Source organism: Neovison vison, chromosome 11 (genome assembly GCF_020171115.1).
Source record: "Neovison vison isolate M4711 chromosome 11, ASM_NN_V1, whole genome shotgun sequence".
In the NCBI taxonomy this organism is placed as follows: Eukaryota; Metazoa; Chordata; class Mammalia; order Carnivora; family Mustelidae; genus Neogale; species Neogale vison.
The window spans coordinates 150,618,300-150,642,983 of record NC_058101.1 but is presented as its reverse complement, the minus strand read 5'-3'; the positions used below and the strand labels follow the sequence as shown (position 1 = coordinate 150,642,983).

Here is a 24,684-nt window from a genome sequence, read left to right as displayed (position 1 = left end):
ATGGGATCCAGTCCCCAGAAGTCACATGCAGGCAATGCTTGCTGGGGCATCTGCTTACCTCAGGAGAGAGCCACACACCTGGAGTTGACTAGGGGTCACTTAAGTGACCCCCGTGGTCCAATCCCCAGCCATCCTGAAATTGTTTTACAGCACAGAGTGGGAGCTTCAGAAAGGCCTCTGTCTTACAAGCAAAACCCATCACGAATGTTTATTGAGCACTAACTGTGTGCGCTCTTTTAATTACCCCGGAAGCATTGCAGTTGTGACCACCCCCATTTTCCAGGTGAGCAAACCAAGGAGGCCAGAGGTAGAGACAGGGATCTCTCCCGGCCCTGACAGTGAACGGCCGGCCTTCCCGGGCACAGAGCCGGCCCTGTCAGGAAACCCCTCTAACAGGCAGCTCCCAACACAGAAATCACACATTGTCCTCAGCTCAGTCACATAGGTAACATAAGCTACCTCCTTTGGTCCTCCTGGCTTCTCTCTGAATTACAGAAGAAAACACGGAGGTCTGGAGAATTTAAAGAAGTAGGCGCATGCCTACTGTATATGGGAGGCAGCTTTTGAACCCAGATCCGAGTCCCGAGTCTGGTGGGTAACCAGTTCCCCAGACCGGTCTCTCCTGAAGTTTAAGAAATGCTTTCCAATGGTGATCAGGGGCAGATCTGGGCCCACACCCGCTGGACTCCACTCCAGGTGGCCCCCGCTCCGGTCCTGGCCCCTCCCCTCCCTTGCTAACCTTGGGAGACCTCTTGCTCTGTCTGGCTCAGAGGGGATGGAAGCTCTCGCCCTACTTGCCCTTTTCCACAGGGTGGCCTGGACACTCCTGAGAGGTAGGGGTGTCTCATCACTGGTGTCTGTTGCAGACAAATGAGGCTTAAAGGAGAGAGAGTGGGTGGAGGGCACCTTCCAGAGGGAGGAAGCTGGGCTGGCTGAGACCCACGTGGAGCTGAGCTGACACTGCCCACAGAGCCCCTGATTTCCTGGGGCTGCCTGGAAGAGGTGTTCATCTCACCCCCCACCCCATGGCCATCAGTGGCAGTCAGTGGAGCAGCCAAGTGGGGGGACTCACCTGGGTGGCCAGGATGCCGTGTTTGATCCCAGTGTTGTGCGTTCCAGACCCAATGACGCCCCCTGCGGTCACATCTGACACAGCTCCCAGGCTGAGCTCAGCAGGAGGGAGTGAAAGGGACACAAGGGACTGGTGGTTAGGCTTCCCTGGGACCATACTCTCTCTCTCCCCTGGGCTGCAGGATGAGGCCCCTCAGAGCAGAATAATAAATTCATCTCTTGTCTAGGCTCTGGCCCCAAATGTACCGTGACCTAGTTTGTCTGACTTGGCGGCCCTTCCCTTCTCTGAGCCTCTGCCTCCTCGTCTCAGGGGCCTGTCAGTTAAGCTGGTGGGGGCACGGTCCAGCTCTGAGGTGGCCTGGCTGCCCAGCTCTGGGGTTTCTGCAGGGTGGGACCATCCCTTTCCATGGGCCGCATCTGCCAACAGTATCTTCTTCACCAAGTGAAGGCCCAAACGCTCCTGCGAACACCTCTAGCCCCAGCCTGTCAAGGCCCGCAGAGTCCCTGAGGGAGTGACCTGGTTCGAACAGCTCACACAGGTGTCCCAGGAAGGTATGAGGAGGCAGGAGCTTCCCTGAACCCACAGGAGAGAAGCTGGTCACCTCTCGGGGTCCCCAGGATGAGCCCAGGTCTCTCAGCCCAGAGTCCAACACTAACAGCACTGCATGTGAACCCAGGGACCAGAGTCCTGAGGGGGAGCAGGAGCCCTCTAGAGGCAGGCTCTGGGGGCAGGAATTAGAAAGATGTGCCCAGAACTCAGGGTCAAGGGAAAAGCGTGCTCAAAAATGCTACTTCTTACAAGCGTCCTCTGACACATCCCAGCCACAGCTTAAAGGAGAAGGAAACCGATGTTTATTTTACTAAAGGCCCCGGGGTGCCGCACAGGTGGGAGCAGTGTGTGCTACCCAGCATCATCACAACAGAGGAGCCCACAGGAGAAACGGGCTCAGCGGCTGAAGCCATGTGCCCACCACCTCCCGCACCCATGCTCCCCGGACACACTGAGGGTCTCTGAGGCAGGTGGGCCCTGACTCCCAGAGGCACTGCAGGACACCTGCGGTGAAGGCAGTAATTAGGAAGGTCAGCCTCAGACCTTCCTCTAGAGGCGATGAGACCTGGGGGGCCGTCCTGGCAGAACAGGGAGAGGATGAAGAAACCCATGCCTCTCCAACCTCCCCTTACTCACCCCCATTATCACGTTTGTCTCTAGTCTTGTCTCTCTGTCCACATGAGTTGGTTTACTTCTGAAAATACCAGAATGGATTTTTTTTTTAAAAATAAAGATTCTATTTACTTATCTGAGAGAGAGACAGAGTAGGAACAGGGGGGAGTGGGGGAGGGTCAGAGGCTGAGAGAGAAGCAGACTCCACGCTGAGCAGAGAGCTAGATGTGGGAGTAAATCCCAGGACTCTGAGATCGTGACCTGAGCCAAAGGTAGACTCTTAACGGAGCCACCTAGGCATCCGGAAGATACCAGAATGTTAAAAGAGGATCATGGAATCCCGCTCTCAGGAAATCCTCCAATGTGAGGAAAGGCATAGCACAAAGATGTTCATCGCAGCCTTACGTAGAATCGTGACTACCTGAGAAGAACCTCAGTGCCCACAAAGAGGTGGTTCATGGAATTCAATGTGTCTCCTCTTCTCCATGTAGCCTACCAGACTAAAAAACAGTATGGAAATGGGCCTGTGACCACTGTGTTCAAAGAAGTAAACTGGATTACAGTGAGGCCCTGAGGAAGAGGGGTCAAGGAAGGAAGAGTCAGACTAGCCTCCAAGAGACCGGAGAGAACACGGCCAGAGGAAGGATCATCTCAGAACCTGAGGAGCGAGGCACCGGGGGAGCCAGAAGGTCAATGAGCACAGATTTCACTGAGCCGTTACATGGGCCATCTTTAACTCATCCAGGTCTCTGAGCGCCCTGTTTTCAGACCCATTTTCTATGCCTGAGGCCCAGATGGGTCAAGGAGCTTGACTAACAGGGAACAGCAACATTTGTACCCAGGCCCTCTGCTTCTGAAGCTGGGGTCTACACCAAGCTGCTGTCCTGCCTCCTCCAGTCCACCACATGGGGGAGTATTCCAGAATTTTCCAGATATGTGACTTCGGTAAGCCACTTAGCCTCAGACCCCAGCTTCTTCCTCTGGAACTAGGCTTCTATTCCTCACCTGTCAAGCACCCAGCACAGGGCACCCACCCTGTCTGACTCAGCTCTGTTCTTCTCTTCAGCCCCCCAGCCAGATACTCCTGGAGTCCCCACAAGCATCCTTAGAGCTGTCTACCCAGGTTCCTATGTGATATATAGGGTAAGACTCCTGACTCCCTCTGAGTGACAGAAGGGCCACAGGCAGGCATCCACTTGAGGAGGATTGGGTCCCCAGAGGGGAAGAGAGACAAACCATGAACAAGCCTCAGAGTCCAGAAGCGAATGCCCATCATGACTAAAACATGTCTCCTCCTGTCATCACTGGTCACAGATTCTGTCCCACTATCTGCTCAGGGCGCCTGTGTGCCCCCCTCCCCATCCAGGACTTTTGCTTATGCTGTTGTCTCTGCCTGAATCCCCTCTTCTCTCTTTTTTTCTGATTTATACCTGGTTACCTTTTAGGACTCAGTCCAGGGGCCCCTTCTGCAGGCCCCCTGATTCCTACCCCTCATATGTTCCCCTGTCTGCCAAGGCTGAGAGCCCCACAGTGCCCCCAGACACTTCTCTGACTTGAACCCACTGTCTTGCATTAAGCTTATCATTTGGGGTGTTGGTCTGTCCCTTGACAGGAGTTCCTTGGCTGTTACTCATCTTTGCCTCAAGGGCCTGAACAAGACCTACACATAGTAGACACCTCATAAATGTTTGAGTTGCCATGATGTTTGGAGAAGCAGGAACAGAATAGATGATTTCCAGAGTAAAAAGATGTAGCAGTGCCTCCAGGCCTGTGGTAAGAGAGCTCAGGCAAATGGACCACCCATGCTTAAAAACAAACAACAGGCTTCCATGAGTGCAATTTCCAGCTGCAAAGGGACTGCTACCCCACTATCCAAAACACCTGTCATCTTTATCCAGTGGTTGAAATTCCACAGTTAGACATTCAATACTTTGGCTACATCTGACACCTGTTTCAGTGGAAATCCCCCAATATTAAATCCAGGTGATGATTGACACATTTGGCTAGGGAGATGAGTACACCCGTAGGTAAGGATGCCCCAAAGTCCTGTGGCTCCGGCAGTAGGTCCTTTGGTTCCTCTGCACTTAGTTGGCATACCCTTCTGTCTGGGTCCCTACAATTGTCTACTGCAAGTTTTAAGAAAAATTTAATCCACAGTTTTCCAGCCCCTTTACAAGACCCTTCCTTAATGCTCGGCTCGTCTCTGACCTGTTTCTTTGTATTCTCACAAGACAGTCCCTGAACTCATGGGGGATGGGAGACAGGTACACCACAAAGAAAAGAACAGGGGTCCAGAGAAAGGGGGTGTGCCCTGGGAAGTGTTTCTCTCTCTCCTGCCAGATCCTTGAGCGTCCGGCCGAGACCCCAAGCAAGGGGTGGAGGGCAGCATTGGCCCATCAGGAATGGGAGAAGTGGCTCTTACTTGGACAAGGCCAGGCCATGCTTGCCCAGCTGTGGGTGCAGGTCAGCCAGGAGGATGCCAGCCTCCACAGTCACCTGCTTCTTCTCTATGTCCACCTGCAAGAGACCAGCATAGGCTGGGGTCAGCTAGGCTCTCACCCAGCCCCCACCCGGAAGCCACTGCCCCACGAATAAGAACGTATCTGTCCCAGCCTGCGGTCAGCTCAAGCCTCCGCTTGCTGTAGGCAAACAAAGCGAGGATGGGCAGAGCTCTGGATTTGCTGGAGTTCTGGGAATACTGTCATCCCCCCTTATCTACAGGGGATGCTTTCCAAGACCCCCAGTGGATGCCTAAAAATGCAGATAACACTGACCTTTACATAGACCATGTTTTTCCCTACATGCACACACTTATGATAAAGTTTAATTTGTAAATTACGCACGGTCAGAGAATAACAACCTTAACTAAAAATAAAATAGGACAATTATAACAATATAATGTTATGAAGGTTATGGGACTGCAGTCTCTCTTAAGGTATCTTAATCTGTGCGCAGCCTTTCTCGTCCTGTATGGAGGTGAGATAGTAAAAATGCCCATGTGATGGGAAGAAGTGAGGTGAAGGACGTAGGAACTCTGACATAGGATTAGGCTACTGATGACCTTCTGATGATACGTCCTTCTGTCCTTCTACGCCCTTCCAATGGCAGTTTACAGTGGGTTACTGAAACCACAGAGAGCAAAACTGTAGGTAAGCGGGTGCTGCTCTGTTCTGTGGAACCCCTTCTTCTTGCAGGGGAAGGAAAGGAGGAGCAAGGGAGAGAAGGGGTTCGCTCAAGGTCACTGGCAGAACTGGGTTAGAGTTCAGGTCTCCTAATTGCCACTACTGTGCTTTCTCCCGATCTCACCACACCCCCCAGACCAGGGCGGTGGGATTCCCATAGAGCCGTGCAGAGTCGCCAACCAGGGAGGGTCTAACCCTGCAACGGGCTTGAGTTGCTAGATGGAGTCCAAATTCTCCACTTACTCTCACCCGGGGAAGGTCTGAGGCAGAGACTGGGAACTGGCAGGGGACGGGAGGTTCCTGCCATGGGCGAGGAGGGCACTAGAAGATTCCTGGCAGCCCTGGGAGATTAGAGCAGAGTCTCTTCTTTCACAGGGAGGTGCACCAAGTTCAGGGACTTGAAGTCACTCCCCCAAGGTCACGCGAGCATGGGAGGGGGGTGGAACTGAGAGGAGAATTCACCTCTGTGTGTGACTCCAGAGAACAAGCTCAGTGTACCGACCCTGAGCACAGAGCCAGGCATAATCAATTGTTGGAGGCCAGTCCTCACTAATTAGCAATCAGAGTTAATTACTGCCATGACTGACATCTTGACCAGCGTGGAGACTGTCAGCCTGAACAAAGAAGGAAATAATAGGAATTCAGAACCTCTGCTGGCAGGGCTGGGTGGAGAGGAGGTTACTTGGCAAAAACTACAACTCGGGGCAGCGGGCCCTGGCAGGAGAGAATAGGAGCTCTCCTATTCTCAGGCACCTGTCTGGCCTCTTCGCCCTGGCAGGTGTCCAGGAGGCCTGGGTGGGGCACTCCCCAAGTGCTGGCTGAACTGCACAGATGGTATCTCAGCACACTGCTGGTGTCCGATTCCTGAGTTTGTGCCCAGCTCTATAACTGATTGGCTGTGCAACCCTAGGCAAGTCGCTCACCCTCTCAGATCTTGTTTCCCCATATGTAAAACGAGCTAAGCATCCATCCTTCCGGATTTGTCACTGCGAGTTCATCTTGGTAGGGTCTGACTTGCAGTTACAGAAAAGCAGAGGGGGCCCTGGCGGAACGGGGTGAATATCCTCCCTGTGGCCACAAGGAGGCGCGCGCACACCTGACAAGAGGCCTGCGGCGGCCCACGGAGAGCTCGGCGGAGGGGTGATCACGGGCAGTTAGGAAGTGGGGTGTCACTTTGGATTCGGGGCAGGGGCGGGATCAGGCCTGATGGCAAAAGCTGAGGCGTTTCCTGGGGCTGGGGTGCAGACTGAGGCTGCGGGCCAGCAGAGGTGGGGAGCCGAGGTCTCTGAGTACCTGGAGAACTTGGTTCATCTTGCCCATGTGGATCATGAAGCCATCAGTGCAGGCGATGTCTGACGGCGAGTGGCCACCACCCACCACCTTCACCCGCTTGTTCTGCTGCCTGGCGAGGGCCAGCACCTGCCAAGAGGATGCCCGAGTCAGCCCCAGCTCCTGCCCTTCTTCCTCAGGCAGCTGAGACCTGGCGGGGCCGCAGCGGGGTGGGCCGCCCAGGCTTTGCACCCCCCGGCCTCCAAGGCCCCTGCCTGGCTGAAGGCCACTGTGCACTCCACTCAGGGAAAGGGAGCCAGAGTGCAGGGCCAGGAAGTAGGCAGGATGGAAAACCGAGTAATCAGCCTAGGGTGGGGTCCCCGTGCGCTCTCCCCGCAGAGGCTGGGGGCTCTTCCGGGTACACCTGATGGCATTCTTCCCCAGCACAAATCCTTTCAAGGGCACCTGAATGCCACAGATGCCTCATCTTGGCCTACTTGGGCTCGGCGGCCTCCCGAGCTGGAATGAAGGCCCCTGGGGTGGACAGTGGCTTGATTTGACTTGGTACCTGCCTGTGTCCGTACCACGTCCAGGCCCACTAGTCTCTGGTGATCACTGAATAAAGAAATATATCAATGCATGGTATTGCTCAAATGAATGCATTCCCTTTCACCCTCGGGTCCCAGCTCAAAACCCTCACATCTGGTCCATGGAACACTGATTTGACAACGGGTACCACAGGGGTTCCATGAGCAAATGAGACTGGGAAGTGCTCTGTCTTCACTGGCTCCTTCCTCCACCTGGGATGCCTGCGACACATTTAAGACTACAGGCTCTCCAAGAAATCTGTTTAACATCATCTTATGTAAGCCTCCTGACCATACAACCTAGTTTTAGGATCCTATTAGCCCTCTGGGGAGACATCAGCCCACAGTGGCCTCAGCCTCCTAGGAATTCACAACTGTGTAGGCTAGTACAGCTGAAGGAGGCCTTGGCCTATGGCCATCTCAGCATATGTCCAGCTTTTCCCTCAGCTCAGAAGGAAGACAGTTGCCTCGGAATTCAAGGCCCTCTGCTCCCACTTTCCCAGCCTTCCTCTTCTGCCCTCTGCCCACTCCTCCCCTCCAGACACATCTTTCCCCACCCCTGACCTGTCCAGTGCCTCCCCAGGCCATGCTCCTCACTTTCCTTTGCTCACAGTTCCCTTCCCCAGCCCCCTATGGAGCTTTTATCCATTCTCCTGGGCCCAGCTCAATCACTTTTCCTGTGTGTAGCTTTTTCTGCAGGAGAAAGTAGGGGCTTTGAATCAGACAATCCCTGTGTGAATCCTGGCTCTGATACTTATTAATCTAGGAAAATAACAAAGCCTCTATTAGCCTCAGTTTACCCATCTGTAAGACAGAATAATTGTAAGCAACTATAAATATGCTGTGAAGGAAACAAGCAAGGGGCAGAGACAGAGAACACTGGGGCCGTGCTGCAGATAAGGTGGTATGGGAACCCACTGAGGAGCTGAAGGTTACCCTGAGACCTAAAGGATGAAAAGGAGTTAGTCATGTGAAGAGTGAAGGGACAAGCATTCCTGGCTGTGGGAACAGCAAATACAATGGCCCTGAGGTAGGAAAAGGTTTGGTTTGTTTTAGGAACAAAGGGTGAACCAAGGCCAGGTGATACAGGGCCTTGGGAGTCAAGTTACAGTTTTACTCCACAAACAATAGGGAGCCTCTCAAGGGCTTGAAGCAGGGGAGTAGCCCCATCAATTTACATTAAAAAAAAAAAAAAACAAAACCGTGTCTACTGATGTGGAAATTACATTCCAAGGAAGAAAGAATCTAAGCAGGGAGACCAGGAACAAGGCCACCCAGGTCATGTCATGATGGGTGAGGAAGGGACTGGGTGGACTGGGCATGGAGAGCGGCAGCGGTGCTGAAGAAAAGGGGATGGATTCCAGAAACTTCTGGAGCAAGACTTGCTGCTGCCAGATAAGGGAAAGAAAAGACAGTGCCCCACTTCTCGGCTTCCAATTTGAGCAAGGAGGTGCCTCACGCAGAGAAAGGCATAAAAGAGGTTGAAATAAAAAAAACAAAGGAATCTCAGAACACTGAAGTGTAGTCTGGGCAAGAAGTCTGGGATGACCTTGAGACACATAGGGAGAACACCCAGAGGAGAGGTCTGAGCTGGAAGTGCATGCAATGCTGGTAGCCAGTGGTGGCCCGGTCAGTTGTAACAGGGAGCCTGGACTGCCTGGCCAGCGGTTCTGGGTGGGAGGTGCGTGGGGCGGTGGCCTAGCCAGGCACATCCCCAGTCCCTGCCTCCTCTCCGGGGCAGGGCCTGGTCTCCAGCCCTGAATGCGTGCTTACCTCTCTGACCTCCTCCACGGACGTGGGCTGATAGTACATCTCTGGGCAACACCCATAGGTCCTAGCCCAGTTCTGGAACTTGACTCCTTTGTACCCATGGACCTGTGAGAGGGAAAGAGCTGGGTGGCCACAGACTCATGGCCGCGAGCTGCCCGGAAGCCCTGCCATGCTCCCGCAATCGTAGGGTGGGAGGCTGGGGTCCGGGTGCCAAGCTGGGGTCCTCTGCCCGGGTCACCCCTCAGGGCCGCTGGGAAGATGCCACATGCTCTGAACCCAAGCAGCTCCGCGTGGGGCTCCCTTGACCCCTGGTGGCCACAGGACAGATCACGCGGGAAACGTCCATTCTCAGTGGAAGTGATGGGGTCAGGGGTGGAGCCAAGGAAAGCAGGTTTTGGCTCTCCTGTCCCCTCTCTGGCTGGGGCACCTCTCAGAGGGACCCAGCAGAAGGTGGACACCACTGAGCAGGGAGACTGGGGAAGGGGCAGCCCGAGCTCGTCTGGTGGCCCAAGAAGGACTCAGAGCTGCCAGTCACCTCTCCCACCAGACTTCTCCTGCCGGGAAGAGCCAAGTCTGGGAGAGTCCACAGCAGCCTTCCTGGCATCTGCACCAAAGCAGGGAGTGCTGAGGATAAGCCTCCTATTTGCTGCACGCGGCCTGTGTACCCAGCACTGTATTGAGATCCTCTATACATAGTATCTTACTTAGACCTTCTAATAATGCACAAAAGAGGTAACAGTACTCCCATTTTCAGGAGCCGAAATGGAAGTTCAGAGACATTTAGTAACTTCACAGCACACACAGCAATCAAGTGAAGATACCGGAGTTCAACCCAGGTCTTCCCCTCGCACGCTTTCCCCAACACCCCAGTGCCACGCCTAGAGCCTCAAGTCCAATTCAAGAGGGTCCCTGTGGCCTCCCCTCAGACCCAGACGTGACCTAATTTTGTCCTCCGGTTCCTGGTTCCCTGGCCCAGCCTGAGCGCCGCCCCGCTGGGCTGACCATACCATGGCTCCAGGAGTGGGTCAGTGGCCTCAGGCTTCCTCAGGGAGCAGAGTGCCCAGTAGCGGGGTGCAGAGGCGAGGTGGAACGAGGGTCTGGAGCAGACAGCACCAGCAACCTCAGTGCTCACCGCGGGCTCTGTATCTACTGCATACCAAGGGGCTCGGGGCTTCTGGCAAAGGTGGGTAAACAGTGTTGCGACAGGCTCCACCCAGACAAACAGCAGCTCAGGCCTGCCCCCTGCCTGGGGGGCCCTTCCCAGCCGGGGAGGCCAAGAGCTGGGTTGAGAGGCCTCTGTTCTGTTGCTGGAGGCTGCGTGAGCTCTGAACTCAGCTCTAGGCATTCTGGAACCAGAGGACCCTGCCGCTTCAAAACTGGGTCCCTAATTCCATAGGTCAGGAGAGGCTGTGATGTGGGGGTCCGTGGGGGTCTTAAATAGGGGCTCCCTTGGTCTGTACTTTGAGGAAGGTCCATGTGGCATCCTGGGACGGATGGGCTCTGCATCTGTGTTACTTAGCTCATTTGTCAGGGTTAGGGCATGAATACAGTAAGCGGCAGGAAGCTGGTGGCTTAGTACAGGCTGGGGGAGGGGAGACAAGAGCCGCCCAGCCCAGGCAGAGTCTTCTAGCAGGGGCCTTCCCTTCCCCAGGCTTTAGGGCAGACAGACCCGGGTTCCTCATCCGCGCTTTGCCTGTTTGTCTCTGCGCATTTTGTTTTCCTCCTCAAGAAAGTTGGGGTACTTTGCCCTAATTCTCTAGATCCATATATAGTTTAGAGCAGACGGATAAGGAGCATCTGGATGCCATGTGAGCTTGAAAGGGCCACAAGCTCTTGCACCTGCCCCAGCAGTGAGCTTGTTGGTGGCAGGGACACTACTGTCTTCTTGCCAACCCTTAGCTGGTGTCTGGCACAGATCCAGCGCCCAAAGCACATTTGTGCAATGAACAAAGAGACTGGCCATGGAGCGTCTTGGCTGATCAGATATCTCCAAACCCAGGGCTGGGGTCTAGCGGGAAGCCAGAGCAACAGCTCTGGGGTTGGGGAGGGGGAAAGGCCGGGCTGAAGGAGTGGAACTGAGGTCAAAGATGCTGGAGAAAAGTCCTGGAGAGGGGGAGTGTCGGAGTCACACCTGCACCTCCCAAACCAGGATTCCCACCAGGAGACCCCAGCCCTGCCGACTGCTCAATGGCAGACTCCTGGCCTCTAGGACTGTAAGAGCATCAGTCTCTGCTGTTGAAGTCACTCAATCTTCACGAGACCGAAGAGCAAGGCCCGGCTCCTGGCTCCCAAGTGTGAGCCTGGTTCACTTGGGTGGTTCCCGAGGGAAGAGGTAGGGCCTGCACCCTGCACAGCTGTGGCTCCGTTGTCAGAGAGAAGCCAACTTGGGCCTGGAGGGTTTCCCACAAAACCTCAGACTGCCTGCCTGGGAGCATCAGGGCTCGGTGAGGGGCACCGTGGTTGGAGGCCTTGGCACTGAGGGGTGGAGAAAGCTCCTAGTTGGCTTGGCTACTGTCCCAAAGCCCTGGAAGGAGGCCTGAGAACCTCAGCCCACAGATGGGGTGAGTATCAAGCCTTGGGGGACAGAGAGGTCCATGGCAGGGAAGAAAGGGAGCACTGAGAGTCAGCCAGGTATCACCCTAAATAACTAACTTGCTTCCCACTCACCCTTCAGCTATGTCTCCACAACTTCTGGCTGAGTGTGTCCTGTTCCCACCACAAATGGCCCTATTCAATCCCAGTCGGACTCATGCTTTCTCCTTTTGGTGAATGCATTCTGCTCTGAGACATTCTGGAACCCAGGTGCTATGGAGTGCAGGAAGGGCCTGGAGTGTGCCTCGAACTGCCCGAGGGGCTCCCTTACCCCCCACCCCACCCCCAGCTGAGATTTCCCAGAGCCTGGAGTCATGCACAGTTTTCTTTCTTCATCTCTTGCTAACTGCCCTTGGAGGGAAGGCTTTTCTCCCCACTCCACAAGCCAGTCACATCAATCTTATAAATTGCCTTTACTGAGATACATAAAATGGCATAGGAATGGAATATAAAAATCAGCAAAACCAGTGTGTGTACCAATTAATTCAATCTGCATTGCCACCAATCTGTGGTTGAGGGTGATGGTTTATTGCTTATTTCCTCTTGCCTGAGGGGCTCAGCTAGTTCAATAATCGCTGAGTCTTAATTTTTTCAAAACATTGGTTGGCAAGGGAAATTAATGTGACTGTTTCAATGGTCACTGAAGCTTGTTTTTTGACCTTTTCTCCCCTCATACTTGTTCATCAATCAGAATGATTTCCTTAATACACAATTGGTACGTGGTAACTGACCGCTTCTCTGAAATACTGTGAACATTTGGAAGCATGTTTAATGATTTCTGACCTGCAGATATTACTTCTTTGTACTACTCATTCTCTTTAAAATGTGATGTGGGGCATAAAGTTCACTCAATACATAAGACAAAGAGGGATAGCACGGTCTAAAGCGTCCCCTGCTTCTGAGTCCTTTTTCCACCCGAATCCAGGAAAATTAATGGAGAGAAAGACCAAATAATCCATCTTCCTCAATCTATTCAAAGGGTAAAAGAGACTACTGCTTGGGGGGCTTTCTCTGGAATTTTCTTACTCTGAGTTGCATAAAACAAGAATTGTTTCTGTCTTTGAAATTCTGACATAAGCCAAGTTGTCACACCTACTCTCCAATGCTGATACATCTTATCCCATTCTGAGGGGTTTGGCACAAACATGGAAAACAATGAAGTGCATAAGAAACACAAGTTAGGTCTTAACCAAGACCTTTTAGATGTGGGAGTTATTTTTTAATTGATTAAAAGTGGGTTTACCGCACATGGAATGGGAGAAAATATTTGTAAATTGTATTATAAGGGACTAATATTCATAATATATAAAGAACTCCTACAGCTCAACATGAAAACAGACATGAATTAAAATGGGCAAAGGACTTGACTAGACATTTCTCCAAAGGAGACATACAACTGGCCAACAAGCACAGAAAAAGACACTCAACATCACTAAGTATGAGGGAAATGCAAATCAAAACTATAGTGAGACACCACTTCACCATGAAAAGGGCTATGATCAAAAACTCAGAAAATGGTAAGTGCTGGTGATGATGTAAAGAAAATGAAACTCTTTGTATCGTTGATGCGAACGAAAAATGGTGCAGGTGCAGCCACTCTGGAAAAACAGTATGGTAGATTCTCAAAAAATTAAACATAGAATTACCCTATGACCCAGCAATTCCACCGCTGGGTATAGAACTCAGAAGAACTGAAAGCAGGATTCAAAGAGGTATGTGTACACCATGTTCATAGCAGCCTTATTCAAAATAGCCAAAATGTAGGAGCCACTCAAGTGTCAACCAACAGATGAATGGATAAACAAAATGTAGCCTGGCCAGACAATGGAATATTATTCAGCCTTTGAAGGGAGGAATATCTAACATAGGCTACAACATAAAAGAGCCTTGAGGATCTTAAACTAAGTGAAATATGCCATTCACAAAAAAGACAAATACTGTATGATTCCACTTATGTGAATTAGCCAGAATAGTCAAATTCAGAGAGACTGAAAGCAGCATGGGTGTTGCCGTGGGTTAGGGAGAAGGAGAACATGGAGTTAGTGTTCAATGGTATGGTCTATGTCTGGGACAATGAAAATGTTCTGGAGGCAAATGGTGTGATGGTCGCACAACAAACTTTGTGCCACTGAACTTGGACCCTTGGAAACAGTTAAAATGGTACATTTCATGTTAGGTATATTTTACCACAGGGAAAAAAGAGCTCTTACAGGAGTATAGACATCATTGATATTCTTTGAAAGTAGGTACCAGCCTCACTCAGAACCCTTGTACAAAGATGACAAAATGTATTGAGGTAAACTGATGAAGTGATTCCACTCATAAATACTAAAACTGTAAGCATCTATAGTTAACTGTAAATACTTCAGCTGTGTTTTTACAAAGATGATTGCATTTCTAGTCTGTGCAGCAGAAACCCACTGATGTACTTTTGCAAGTTATCCAGTTAATGCTAAGATTTGTAGAGACTAATTTCTGGAGGTCTTCTCCTTCTTCTTCTTCTTCTTTTTTTTTTAAAGATTTTATTTATTCATTTGACAGACAGAGAGAGAGAGAGAGATCACAAGTAGGCAGAGAGGCAGGCAGAGAGAGAGAGAGAGAAAGGAGGAAGCAGACTCCCCACTCAGCAGAAAGCCCGATTCGGGGCTGGATCCCAGGACCCTGAGATCATGACCTGAGCTGAAGGCAGAGGCTTAACCCAATGAGCCACCCAGGCACCCCAGGTCTTCTCCTTCTTAATTTAGTTCTAATAACAGGTAAGCTGGGAGTCTCAGTAAGAGTCTTTTTTTTTTTTTTTAAACATTTTTATTTTTAAGTAGGCTCCATGCCCAACGTGGGGCTTGAACTCACAACCCTGAGATCAAGAGTCAGGATCTACCAACAGAGCCAGCCAGGCGCCCCAAGAGTCTTGTTCCATCAAGGCTGGTATGATGGATACAGTCATGCGATTGGTCATGTGTCTCACGCGGTAGGACATCCAAATCAAGAATCTGAAATGAACCCATGAATCCTTGCATCCATGCTTCCATCTCTGATATATTCAGCAAACATCTAATGAGCCACTACAAAATAGCTGGCATCTTCTGAGTTAGGATCCAGGATGACTCACCTAGATAGGTAGCTGCCAATCTCACGGGCTCTCCTGTCTCAAGGGGCAGACAGTTACTGAGTGTGGTAGCCAATACTCAGGAGAAACTTCTACTGCTGCTAGGAAAATATTCTACCATTTGTGGCTAGATGGATTCCTCTGAATAGCGAGGCTTGACATTTCCCACCCAAGTGCTTCTCGGCTCTAGGCAGAAGACGATGAGAGCTTAAAGCCCGGGGCGGGGGGGGGGGGTGCCACACCCAGGGGAGACCAATCCAGGGAGAGATGTGGCTTCTGGACGTGGCTGGGGAAGGTATGGCTAGAGGGCAGGTCTCGGTCTGTCCTGAGTCTGCCCTGGTCTTCCCTGGCAGCTACTGCCACACAGGACAATTCAGATTCATATAAATTAAAATTAAATGAGAAATTCACATCCTCATGCCCATTTTCCCCATTCGGGTGCTCAGGGCATATGTGTGTATGTGGGCACAGGGTTCTGGGGTGGCAGGATGAAAGGGCGTGTGGTTCCACGGAGCTGCTGGCTTCTCCATCGGATGGCACAGGACAGAAAGTTTCACTGGACAGTGCTGGTCCAGATCATGCTGTGCCTTGGAGACTGAAGAGCAGAGGGAAACACATGCATTCAAAGGCGACAGCCCTTGACCCTGCCTTCCTCCCAGAACACAGACCCAAGCACCACTGTGGCTGTACCTTTATTAAACAAACGAGCTCCAACGTCAGCAGATGTGCCTCAAAATTAACTGCTGATTTTGCCACAAAACTGCGAATTGGTTAGTCAAAGAGAAATCACCCCCCGGCTGTGTTAGGCTGTCCCCTAGAGAACACAAACCGCTCTTAGAGATAAAGTAACACCTTTATACCTAGAGAATGAATCATACATGACTTTTCCTGTATCTGTAGTTACATGGGATTTGACTCTCTTCATTAAAAGAAAACCACTCTGGAGTAAAGCCCTTTGGGTCGACACTGCTGGTTATGTAAGAGCTCTGGGCAAGATTTTGCCTGGGTTCCAAGGGCAGCACCCAACAGAAGAAGGGCCTGAAGACCTGCTGGGGGCCGGCATGAGCCACAGCCTAAAGCTTCGAGACCACCGGTGGGTCCCTGGCATCAGTCTCTAGCCACTCAGTGAGGATCTGATTCAATTCGGTGGGCCTGGAAAGGGAAGAAAGGGCAAGTTACACCTGTCCGGACATACTCCACTTACATAAAAGCAGAGGTGAAGAAGGGCATGGCCATGCCGGGAAAGGCCTTACTAATGGAGGTAGGTGAACAGGAAGTCCTGATCTCCTCCACCCAGGGGTCACCCCCCCCAACATCTCCTTACTTCTCCATCTGTGTCCAATGTCCACACTCCTTAATGTGTCCCCTTTTCAGGTTGGGGATCTGCAAAAAAACCCCACCCAGAAAAGTCAATGGCAGAATGCAAATGGGTCTGGTCTTTGGTTAGTGCTCCCTATACACCACCCCCTGAAGACCAAGCATCATTTAGGAAAGGAATGGGCTTTTACAGAGCTCCTCGTATGTGCCAGCTAGTCTATGTGCTTTGCTTTCTCTAACCTTGACTGTAATCTTGTGGGGTACAATGAAGGCACAGAGAAGTTAGGTAACCTTCCCGAGGTCACACAGACAGTGGTGGAGCTAAGATTCTAATTCAGGGCGGACTTGCACTGATACCACAAATTGCTTCTCTTCAGAATTATTAGGAAGCAGCTTGTTCACGGTCTGGAAAATTCCACACAGAAGTTGACTGAGTCCCGCCCCCCTCCCCCGACCCCCCCCACCCTTGCAGGCTGCCTCCCTTCTCCCCAGTGGTCTGCATGCAGGGCTATTCAGCCTCCCTTTTTGGACTCTGAACCCCCACAGTGGGTCACAGCAACAAGCCCCAGGGACAGAGAGGAAGTGGCGGCTTTGTCCTCCGCTCCCTCCTGACACAAGCCTTGAACTGTGCAACACAATGCAGAAAATGCTGGGGGGGGAAATGTGGCTTTCCTCCCAGAGCCAAGCACAACGCCTTCCAAGCATAAACCTCAATGAGGCTAGCAGTCAGTTGCCAGGGCTGGAAAGGGCCGGCTGAAGAACTGGAAATTCTACAGAAACCTTCAAAGGGTAGGAACGGAGAGAATGAATCCTGCCTCCCACCTCCTGACGGGCTCACGGCTTTCTGCAGCTCTCGGTCAGCTGGCTCTAGGGCCCACAGAGAGTGTCCTTGGCAGGATCCCACTTAATGCACTGTCTTCTGTGTCTGCTGAGGCTCACAAAGCCACAGGCAGTGTGGACGGACTACTCCCAGCAGTTAGGCAGGATAAATGAGCCAGCCCACAGTCACCCCACCTGGAAGCCTCCCCAGCTTCTACCCAGCCTCCACGTTTGTACCAGAACGAGCTTCCAACCCACAAGGTTGTCACCTGTCAATTCCCTTCAGCGGCTTATGCCCATGGACATACGAAGCTCAGAATGGAGTGGGCTCCACAGAATCTTCCAGGCTTACTGAATTCCTGCCATTCTCCCAGCATGCCTTGCATGTTCCCTGCCTCTCACCCTGTCTCCTGTTCTCTCTGCCAGGCAAGCCTTACAGTTCACCAAGGTCAGCAAAGACCTCATTCCTAACCGTGCACTCTTCTTCATTCTCTCCTGGGTTCGGGATGAACTGCTGACAGTGAGCTCCCCAAAGACAGGTTCTGTATCTTATCCGTCCTTCCCGTCCCAGAATCTGGCACTGTGCCAACACACTCACGTGCACAGTAAAAGCCCAGGAAATGAATGAATGAATGATTAAATGCATGCATGCGTGAGTGAGTGACAGGCTACATTAGTGCAGGAGAAAGGAAGCACCAGTCATGACTGCTGCCCCCCAGAGGTGACAGTGATTCTGACTGAGAACCTGGTCAAGCCTGTGATTCAAAATCTCCTGCTGTGTCCTCAGCTGCCATCTTTTCTCCATGACGCCTGTGCCCTCTGGTGGAAATGGGAAGCACCAATGACCCCAGAGCAGGACCGATCCCTTACCCAGTCTTCCATATGCTTGGACATCTCAGGAACGAGCACAGGGTCCTTCTCCGCGGTTACCATCAAGGCCGGAATCAGGATCTGCGGAAGGGTCACAGGAAGTGGGAGCAACCACAGGAGGAAGGAAAGTACCCTACTTGTGCCCCTCCACCACTCAGGGTCCCCTCTCCCACGGCAAGGACACAATATACCTTCATGTTCATGCTTTGTGCCTTCCTCCACTATTAACACTGCCCCCCTCACCACCACAAGGGCCCACTATGGTACTGTTGTTGGTCCTGGCTTTGTTTCCCCAGGCTTTGAAGGAAGAAGGCATCGCTATTACTGCAGATCTAAAATGGTGGTGTGAGAGGCTAGAAAATATGTGTATTTGTGTTGGCCCTGATTCCTGGCACAGAGCTCCTAAAACCCTTTTGTAATTTCCTAAGTGATAAGGACATCGTGAGCCATCTTGTTCTAACATTTGGTCTTTGGACCCCATCCCTGCCTGACACGGGGCTCCTAAAACCCTTGTAAATTCCGAAAGGATAGAGCACCGGGACCATCTTTTTTTCTGTTGAGGCATCTCTGGGTGGGCTCCTGGATGGGGGCTGGTCACCAGAAGGACCAAGCCATGATGAGAAGCTTGGTATTTCCAGCCCCACCCCCCATTCTCTAGAGAGGACAAAGGGGTTGGAAATGGAGTTAATAATTGATTGTGGAAACATGAGTAAGCCTGCATAAAACCCCCCAAATCCCTACAGGTTGGAGTATGGGGGGTGTCCACATTGGTGAACGCCATCCACCCTGGGTGGGCGATACCCTCCAACTCTGCAGGCAGTGAAGCCCTCTGCCATCTCCTTTGATAAGCCAACAAATGCGCCTTCCTGAGCTCTGTGAGCCACTCCAGCAAGTTAATCAAACCTGAGCGGGGAGTTGCGGGAACCTCCAAAGGACCACTGGTCCACCAGAAGCCCAGGTGACAAGCTGGACTAGTGACCGGCATCTGAGGTGGGGAAAGTCTTGGGGGACCCTTGCCTGTGGGTCCCAACGCCATCTCCAGGGAGACGGTGTCAGAATGGATTTGAATTGCAGCATACCCAGCTGGTGTAGCAGAGAATTGTTTGGTGGGGGTGGGGGGAGGGGCACCCCCAGATATTTGGTGACTAGAAATGTCAGTGGGGTGGTGGTGCTGTGTGTGTTTGTGTGTGTGTGTGTGTGTGTATGTAAGAACATGCGTGCTGACCCACTCTACGTGACTGATATTTCACGGAACAGTGAGAAGAAAACCGTAGGCCCCAAATGGTGTCACTTGCGCCAGGTCAAGTCACAAAATCAGAGCTTCATACCTACCCTAATTGCATTCTGACCTCCCCCAGAAATGCCTCATTCTCCAGGCTTTGGCACTGATGGGGTCATCTGTCGCACGGGCCCTTTCTGTCCCCACAGAGGAAGGTGAGGGAATGTGCTTAAGACCCCTGACCCTCCCCCTAAGGGAAGGTGACCTTGCCAGAAACAATTCTCCCTTTTCTTTCACTTAGAACTTTCTAGCCACCCCCTCCTTCCTATTAAAACCTTCCCCTTGGTACAGTTCCTCAGAGCGCCCCTCTCCATGCTAGACAGGATGCTGCCTGATTCAGGAATCACTGAATAAAGCCAATTAGGTCTTCAAATTTACTCAGCTGAATTTTGGGTTTTAACAGAACATTAGAGATGACACCAGGAAGGGGGAAAGATGCCCTTGAGTGGAGATAAATATTCCTTTTCTTTGAATTCAATGAATGCCTAAAAAGGTCAGCCAGGACTCCAGAGTGAATGGGTCAGCCACAACTGCCACCAAAGTGACATCAGCTCTGCTTTGTCCATCACCAGTGGTGACCAGCAGGTGACCATCACCTGTTGGCAGATACTACTGCAGGCTGGAGAAAGCCTCCTCTAGCGTCTGGTTCTCCCTCCGCCATTATAATTTTCAAAGAGCTTCATTCTGTCTCCACTTAGGGGACTTGCCCTGTTCCTTCCCTATGTACAGAACCAGGGGCTTCTCACTGCAGCCCTGCCACCAAACGATGAAGAACCAGGGAATGCTCGGATGTGATTTTGTTGTGGAAACCCATCGTGGGGCTGCTGTACACTCTAGAATATTCCAAGTCACAATGTAAACTGGTTATGGGGAAACAAGAGGAGGTGGTGGAGGAGGGCGATCTGAGAGGCAGCTGTAGAAGAACGGGGTTTCCAACGTTAACACCCCTGGCGTCACCTTCCCAAAGACTGTCATCATGCCCCTCCATGCTGGGAGAGATGTCTGCCCATTAAACCGTGGTTTTGTCATTTCAGTCAATCAGGGATGAGAGAGACAAAGATAATGAGCCTTAATGGAACTACCAGTATGTGCCAGGTGCTGGTTTAAGCATTTGGCGGGCATCAATCCATTTTATCCTTACACACACCCATGAGGTAAGCATTGTTCTTGTCATTCCCATATTACAGAAGCAGCAACAGAGAACAGAGTGGCTAGGTGCCTGACCCAAGGTCACACAGGGATTAGATCCCAGGCCGAGCTGCTGCCCAGCCTGCTCTTAACTACGTGCTCCATGTTCTATTGCCTGATCCCACACAGTCAGGACCTCATCTGTTACAACCGCCACGTGATGCCTGGGTCTAGAACAGTGCTTGGCACACAGAGGGCATTCACGCTTTAGTGAATCAACAAGATAACCACAGCGATTGACTGAGCTGAGGAACATGAAAATGAAATTTCCCATAGGTTTTCTTCACATTCTGAATGCACCCTGGGGACCTGTCACAGGTTTCCCCGGCTACCCAAAAGTACAGCATTCCTGAGAAAACTGCTGTAAGCCAAAATGGTGAAAGGTGAAGAAGCAATCACCAATAATTTATATGAAAACATTTTTGAACTTTCCCAGACCCCCAAAATAACCTCTTTTCGGCTTCTCTGATACCTTAGGAAACATCTTGCTAATGGATGCAGAAAAGAGAGCAACGTCAAGCCCAAGTGCTCAGAGACGGGGTTCAAAGCTACGGCGGCTTGCCGCCGAGACACAGAGGGGAGTTCCTGGGGAAGGGGTGCGGCGGGCCCTCTGGCTTGTGAACCACCTCTCTAATGATTCACTGCGAAAGAAATGCTGAATGCTCTTTCTGCTTTTTAGCCTTTTTTTCCCCTAAAAGCGAAAATCCTCTTTCAATTTCTTTCAGTCACCGAAAACCTGTTACTAATGCAGGTCTTTTGTAAAAGTGAACTTTCAAAAAATGCAGGGTCTATCTTTACTCCCTCTGCAGACCCAGAGATTGGAAACCCATCTTCTGCTTGGCAAATCAGGATGTGGAGGCTCAGACTGACTTGGGTGACGTGACACAGCCAGCAGCTAAAGCCTGTCTCTCTGAGAGGACCTCATGCTACTCTGTGACATGGGGGCTCCATGATCCTTCTCCCTTTTGGGAGTCTTTTGGGACTTATGGCTGCCCTGACCTGGGGCCTTCCCCGGTGGCACTGGGGTCACCTTGCCAGACCCCTGCCCTGCCCCAAAGCCGCCCTCGGCCATTCCAAGGAAAGCATTAGGAGAAGTCCTCCAAAGACCCCCTTGAGTGGAGGGAAAGGACAGAAAGGAGAAAGAGGGCAAGTCAGACTGCCCATCCCCCCCCACCCCAGCTCTGACGCCAGGCTAGACTCACGAGACCAATGAGGAGCCCCCAAAGGGGCTCATAGCAGAAGGGTGGGGGAGGTGGGGGGGCGCAACCACACTGAACAGCACTCACCTTCCATCCCACAGCTTTGCAGCCCCACTTCCAGTTCAGCTCCATGTTTCGATACCAGTTCAGGGGACCTCTGGGGGCGGGGGAGATCAGGGAACAAGAACAGGAAAGCTCTCAGGAGAGGACCATGTGGCAGACCTCACAAGGAGCCAGCACCACTAAGAGCTGCTCTTCCCGGTGGGAGCAAAGGTGTCTGCAGGGAGGAGCAGAACAGAGCCCAGGGGTCCCAGCTGGCTGCCTGACACACGGCCATGCGTTAAAGAGCGAGGCCTAGTGTGGGCATTCAGGGCTTGGCCGAGAGAGCCACTGAAGGGGGCTTCCTGAAACACACAGATGCTGGCCCTACAGGACTCCGTGTTCTTGGAGGGCAGGGAGCTTTGTTTCTTTCCCTCACCAGCCAGAAGACACTCCTCGGCCCGGGACCTCTTGGAAAGGGACTCCCGGAGGGGGTGTAGTGTGGAGGTGACCTCTTTCCAGTGGGACATAGGCGGGTGGCTCAAAGAGGCCTCCCGGGACAGGTAAGGATGGCCAGGAGCTAGACCTGAACACTCTCCCAGTCCTCAGTCCACACCTACCAACCAACAAACACCAAGAACAGGAGACACTGATACCCTCCCGGGAAGACACGTGCAACTTCTGAGTGTCTCTAGGCTTTTGTATTTTTCTGAGAAAGAACCCAGAGCTGTCCTCTGATCCTCTCAGGGGTTATGACTTAAAGAATGTTTTTAATCCTCTGTTCTTAGGGGCCCATCAGCACAAGGGGGAAGCAAGCTGGGTTATCCCACACTAGAGCAGGCCAAGAATCTTTAGGAGTGAGCCTCCTGACAGCAGAGGAGTTCAAGCAGAAGCTGGTCATGCATTCCCAGGAGGCACAGCAGGCCTCACCCTGTACCCTGACAGCAGAAGAGCCCTCCTGGCCAACTGTCTCTCTTCTGTGTTTGGGGTACTGACGTCTTTACCTGAAACCAGACTTCTGGAATTGCTGCACATAGACCCTGATGTCCTCCTCGGTGACGATGCTGCTGGGGCTGGGCTCTTCTGGGGCCCTCACCAACAGTCCTCCTGCAAACAACCACCTGTTCGCGTCCAGCCAAGGGCCAGGAGCCCGAGTTCTGACTCTGGCACGTTCCCAGCTGAGGCTGGGCACCAAACTGCCTCTCCTGTCCCCTCTTGAACTCTCGGGGAAGGGTCTCGTGCTCCTTCATTCATTCTCTCTCTCAGCACAACGAGCTCATCTCCTCTCAAGCTGCGAATCTGTACCCTCGCTGTCATTCTGGAACCCAGTGATATCACGCACATGGACCTCCCCTTCCAGGACAAACTTGAGGACAAAAAATATCCCTTTCCTCAAAACCTCGCAACTTAATTCCAGGACACTATGTACTGTTTACCAGGCCCCACCGGCCTTCCAGTTACCCCCTCACCTCCCCACTCCCATTAGCTTAACTAATTAACATCCCTCTTTAGATACCTCCTCTGAGCCTCAGAATTTTCATCAGAGTGTGCTCAGATTTTTCTCTTAGCCTGGAGGAAAATCCAGGACGGAGCACGCGTTCTGTTGCCTTCTACAACATGGTCTCGTGATCCTCTGCACAGTGTGGAGTCCTAGCTTGTCCTCAGAGGTGTACCTTGTGTCCTGGCAGTCCACAGTCCCCTTGGCAGCCACCTTGCGATGACAATGGGCAGCCTGCGGATGGCTGCTAATTTCACAGGGGACAGCCAGAAGGGCTAGTAACGCCAGTGCCTGAACAGGGCTGACTCACCATTTTCAGGCTCCTGAAGCCTCAGAGGCACAATAACTGGGTGAGGCTGACTATTGTGAGATGTTATCAAAGGGGTATGTGATCTGGGTGCCTCCCCACGACCCCTTGACCTGCGGCTCCTGGCTTTCTCTGTAAGAGCCCCCACCAGTTCTCCTCCTGTGACTACTGTGATCCGCCACCCTAAAAGACTGTAGGCTCCCTGAGGGCAGTGGCCATGCTTCGTGTATCTGGCTGGCTGTCCCTGCGTCACAACAAGTGTGAGCTCCACGTGCTCGGGGAATGAAGGAACAAACAAGTGACTGCATGGAAGAGGAAAGACAGAGAGGGAGGGAGAGAAGGAAGGAGGAAGGGAAAGAGGGAGGGAAGAGGCTTTCTTGACCAGAGAGAGGCCTGTGGCCGTTAGGGTAGGAGGAGTTTAAGTCCAGCCTTGTCCCTCTGAACGACCTCCTTAACTCTTCTGAGATCCATTTTCTTCCTCCGTAGATGAGTGGTAACAATGGGATTTTTAAAGGATGTCATGAGGATGATACACAGTAGATCTCAAGGGGGTGAGGCCCATGTCTGACGCACACAGCAAGTGCTCCAAGGAGAGGCAGCAATCGTTATCAATACACGTGCACACTGGCAGGGCCTCCGTGGGGGTGGGGGTGGGGGCAAAAGCAAGGTTCTGTGGGAGCTGTGCCAGATCTGTGCACCATGGGGATGTGCAGGGCTTCAATTCTGCACTTGTATCCAACCCAGGATGGAGAACAAGAATGATCTTCATGTGGGTGAACTGGAAAGAACAGGGCGCAGTATTCGGAGGGAGGAAAGGCCAGTGGATTATGACAGAGGAGTTCTGGCTGGAGGTCTAGCTGACTTGGGCTCTGCGATTACCAGGTGACACTGCAAAGGTCAGTCTCTACCTTGGGCCTTGGGCCTTATCAGCAGAGGGTGGGATTGCCCTGACGAGCTCTAAGATCCTCTAAGCTCTTACCGCTTAAGATCTTGGACCCAGAGTTCCCTGGGGGAAGGGGCAGGAACCAGGGTCATCAGATCAGCCCAGGGCTAGGGTGAGGGCTGGTTATTCACCAGCAGGGGAAGGGGTGGGGATGTTTTGTTAAATCCCAGTTCAGAGCTAATGGTTGTGGGGGGGGGGTGCTGCTTCTGCTCAGAGCAGTCAGATGGACACTCGTTTAACCCTTAGCTGATTTCTGCCATGGCCCTCCCATCCCCCTGCCCTCCTAAGAACCTCTCTTACCCATTTCACGGACTTTGCTCACGCTGAGAAAAGCCTGTCGGGAAAAGGAGGGTTAGAAATGTTGTCTTGGGTGAAGTAAAGGAAAAATGTTGAAACAGGCCATGTGCAAACCCTGTCACAACCCAAGGCCTATGAGCACCATCAGGTTACACAAAAACGCACAACTCCCAAGAGAGCTAGAGATGT

General features: G+C 52.1%; 2 protein-coding genes across 3 annotated transcripts in view; both read right to left on the bottom strand.

Annotated features, from left to right (window-relative positions):
• The window catches only part of LOC122889651 (L-gulonolactone oxidase), a 31,562-nt gene extending 21,355 nt beyond the window's left edge, over positions 1-10,207 (bottom strand). The window contains exons 1-5 of one of the 2 annotated variants that reach the window (XM_044224994.1): positions 10,049-10,207; positions 9,045-9,146; positions 6,709-6,834; positions 4,656-4,750; positions 1,073-1,163 (exon numbers count right to left, since the gene is read on the bottom strand). In XM_044224994.1, coding sequence (XP_044080929.1) covers positions 1,073-1,163; positions 4,656-4,750; positions 6,709-6,834; positions 9,045-9,146; positions 10,049-10,051 — 417 coding nt within the window. In that variant the 5' untranslated portion in view covers positions 10,052-10,207. The remainder of the gene's footprint in view (positions 1-1,072; positions 1,164-4,655; positions 4,751-6,708; positions 6,835-9,044; positions 9,147-10,048) is intronic. The other variant, XM_044224995.1, reaches the window with a different exon arrangement.
• Positions 10,208-15,415: 5,208 nt separating this feature from the next.
• EPHX2 (epoxide hydrolase 2) overlaps positions 15,416-24,684 on the bottom strand; it is a 62,065-nt gene continuing 52,796 nt past the window's right edge. The window contains exons 14-19 of the mRNA XM_044224993.1: positions 24,499-24,532; positions 22,455-22,557; positions 21,499-21,568; positions 17,746-17,826; positions 16,064-16,122; positions 15,416-15,891 (exon numbers count right to left, since the gene is read on the bottom strand). Coding sequence (XP_044080928.1) covers positions 15,813-15,891; positions 16,064-16,122; positions 17,746-17,826; positions 21,499-21,568; positions 22,455-22,557; positions 24,499-24,532 — 426 coding nt within the window. The 3' untranslated portion in view covers positions 15,416-15,812. The remainder of the gene's footprint in view (positions 15,892-16,063; positions 16,123-17,745; positions 17,827-21,498; positions 21,569-22,454; positions 22,558-24,498; positions 24,533-24,684) is intronic.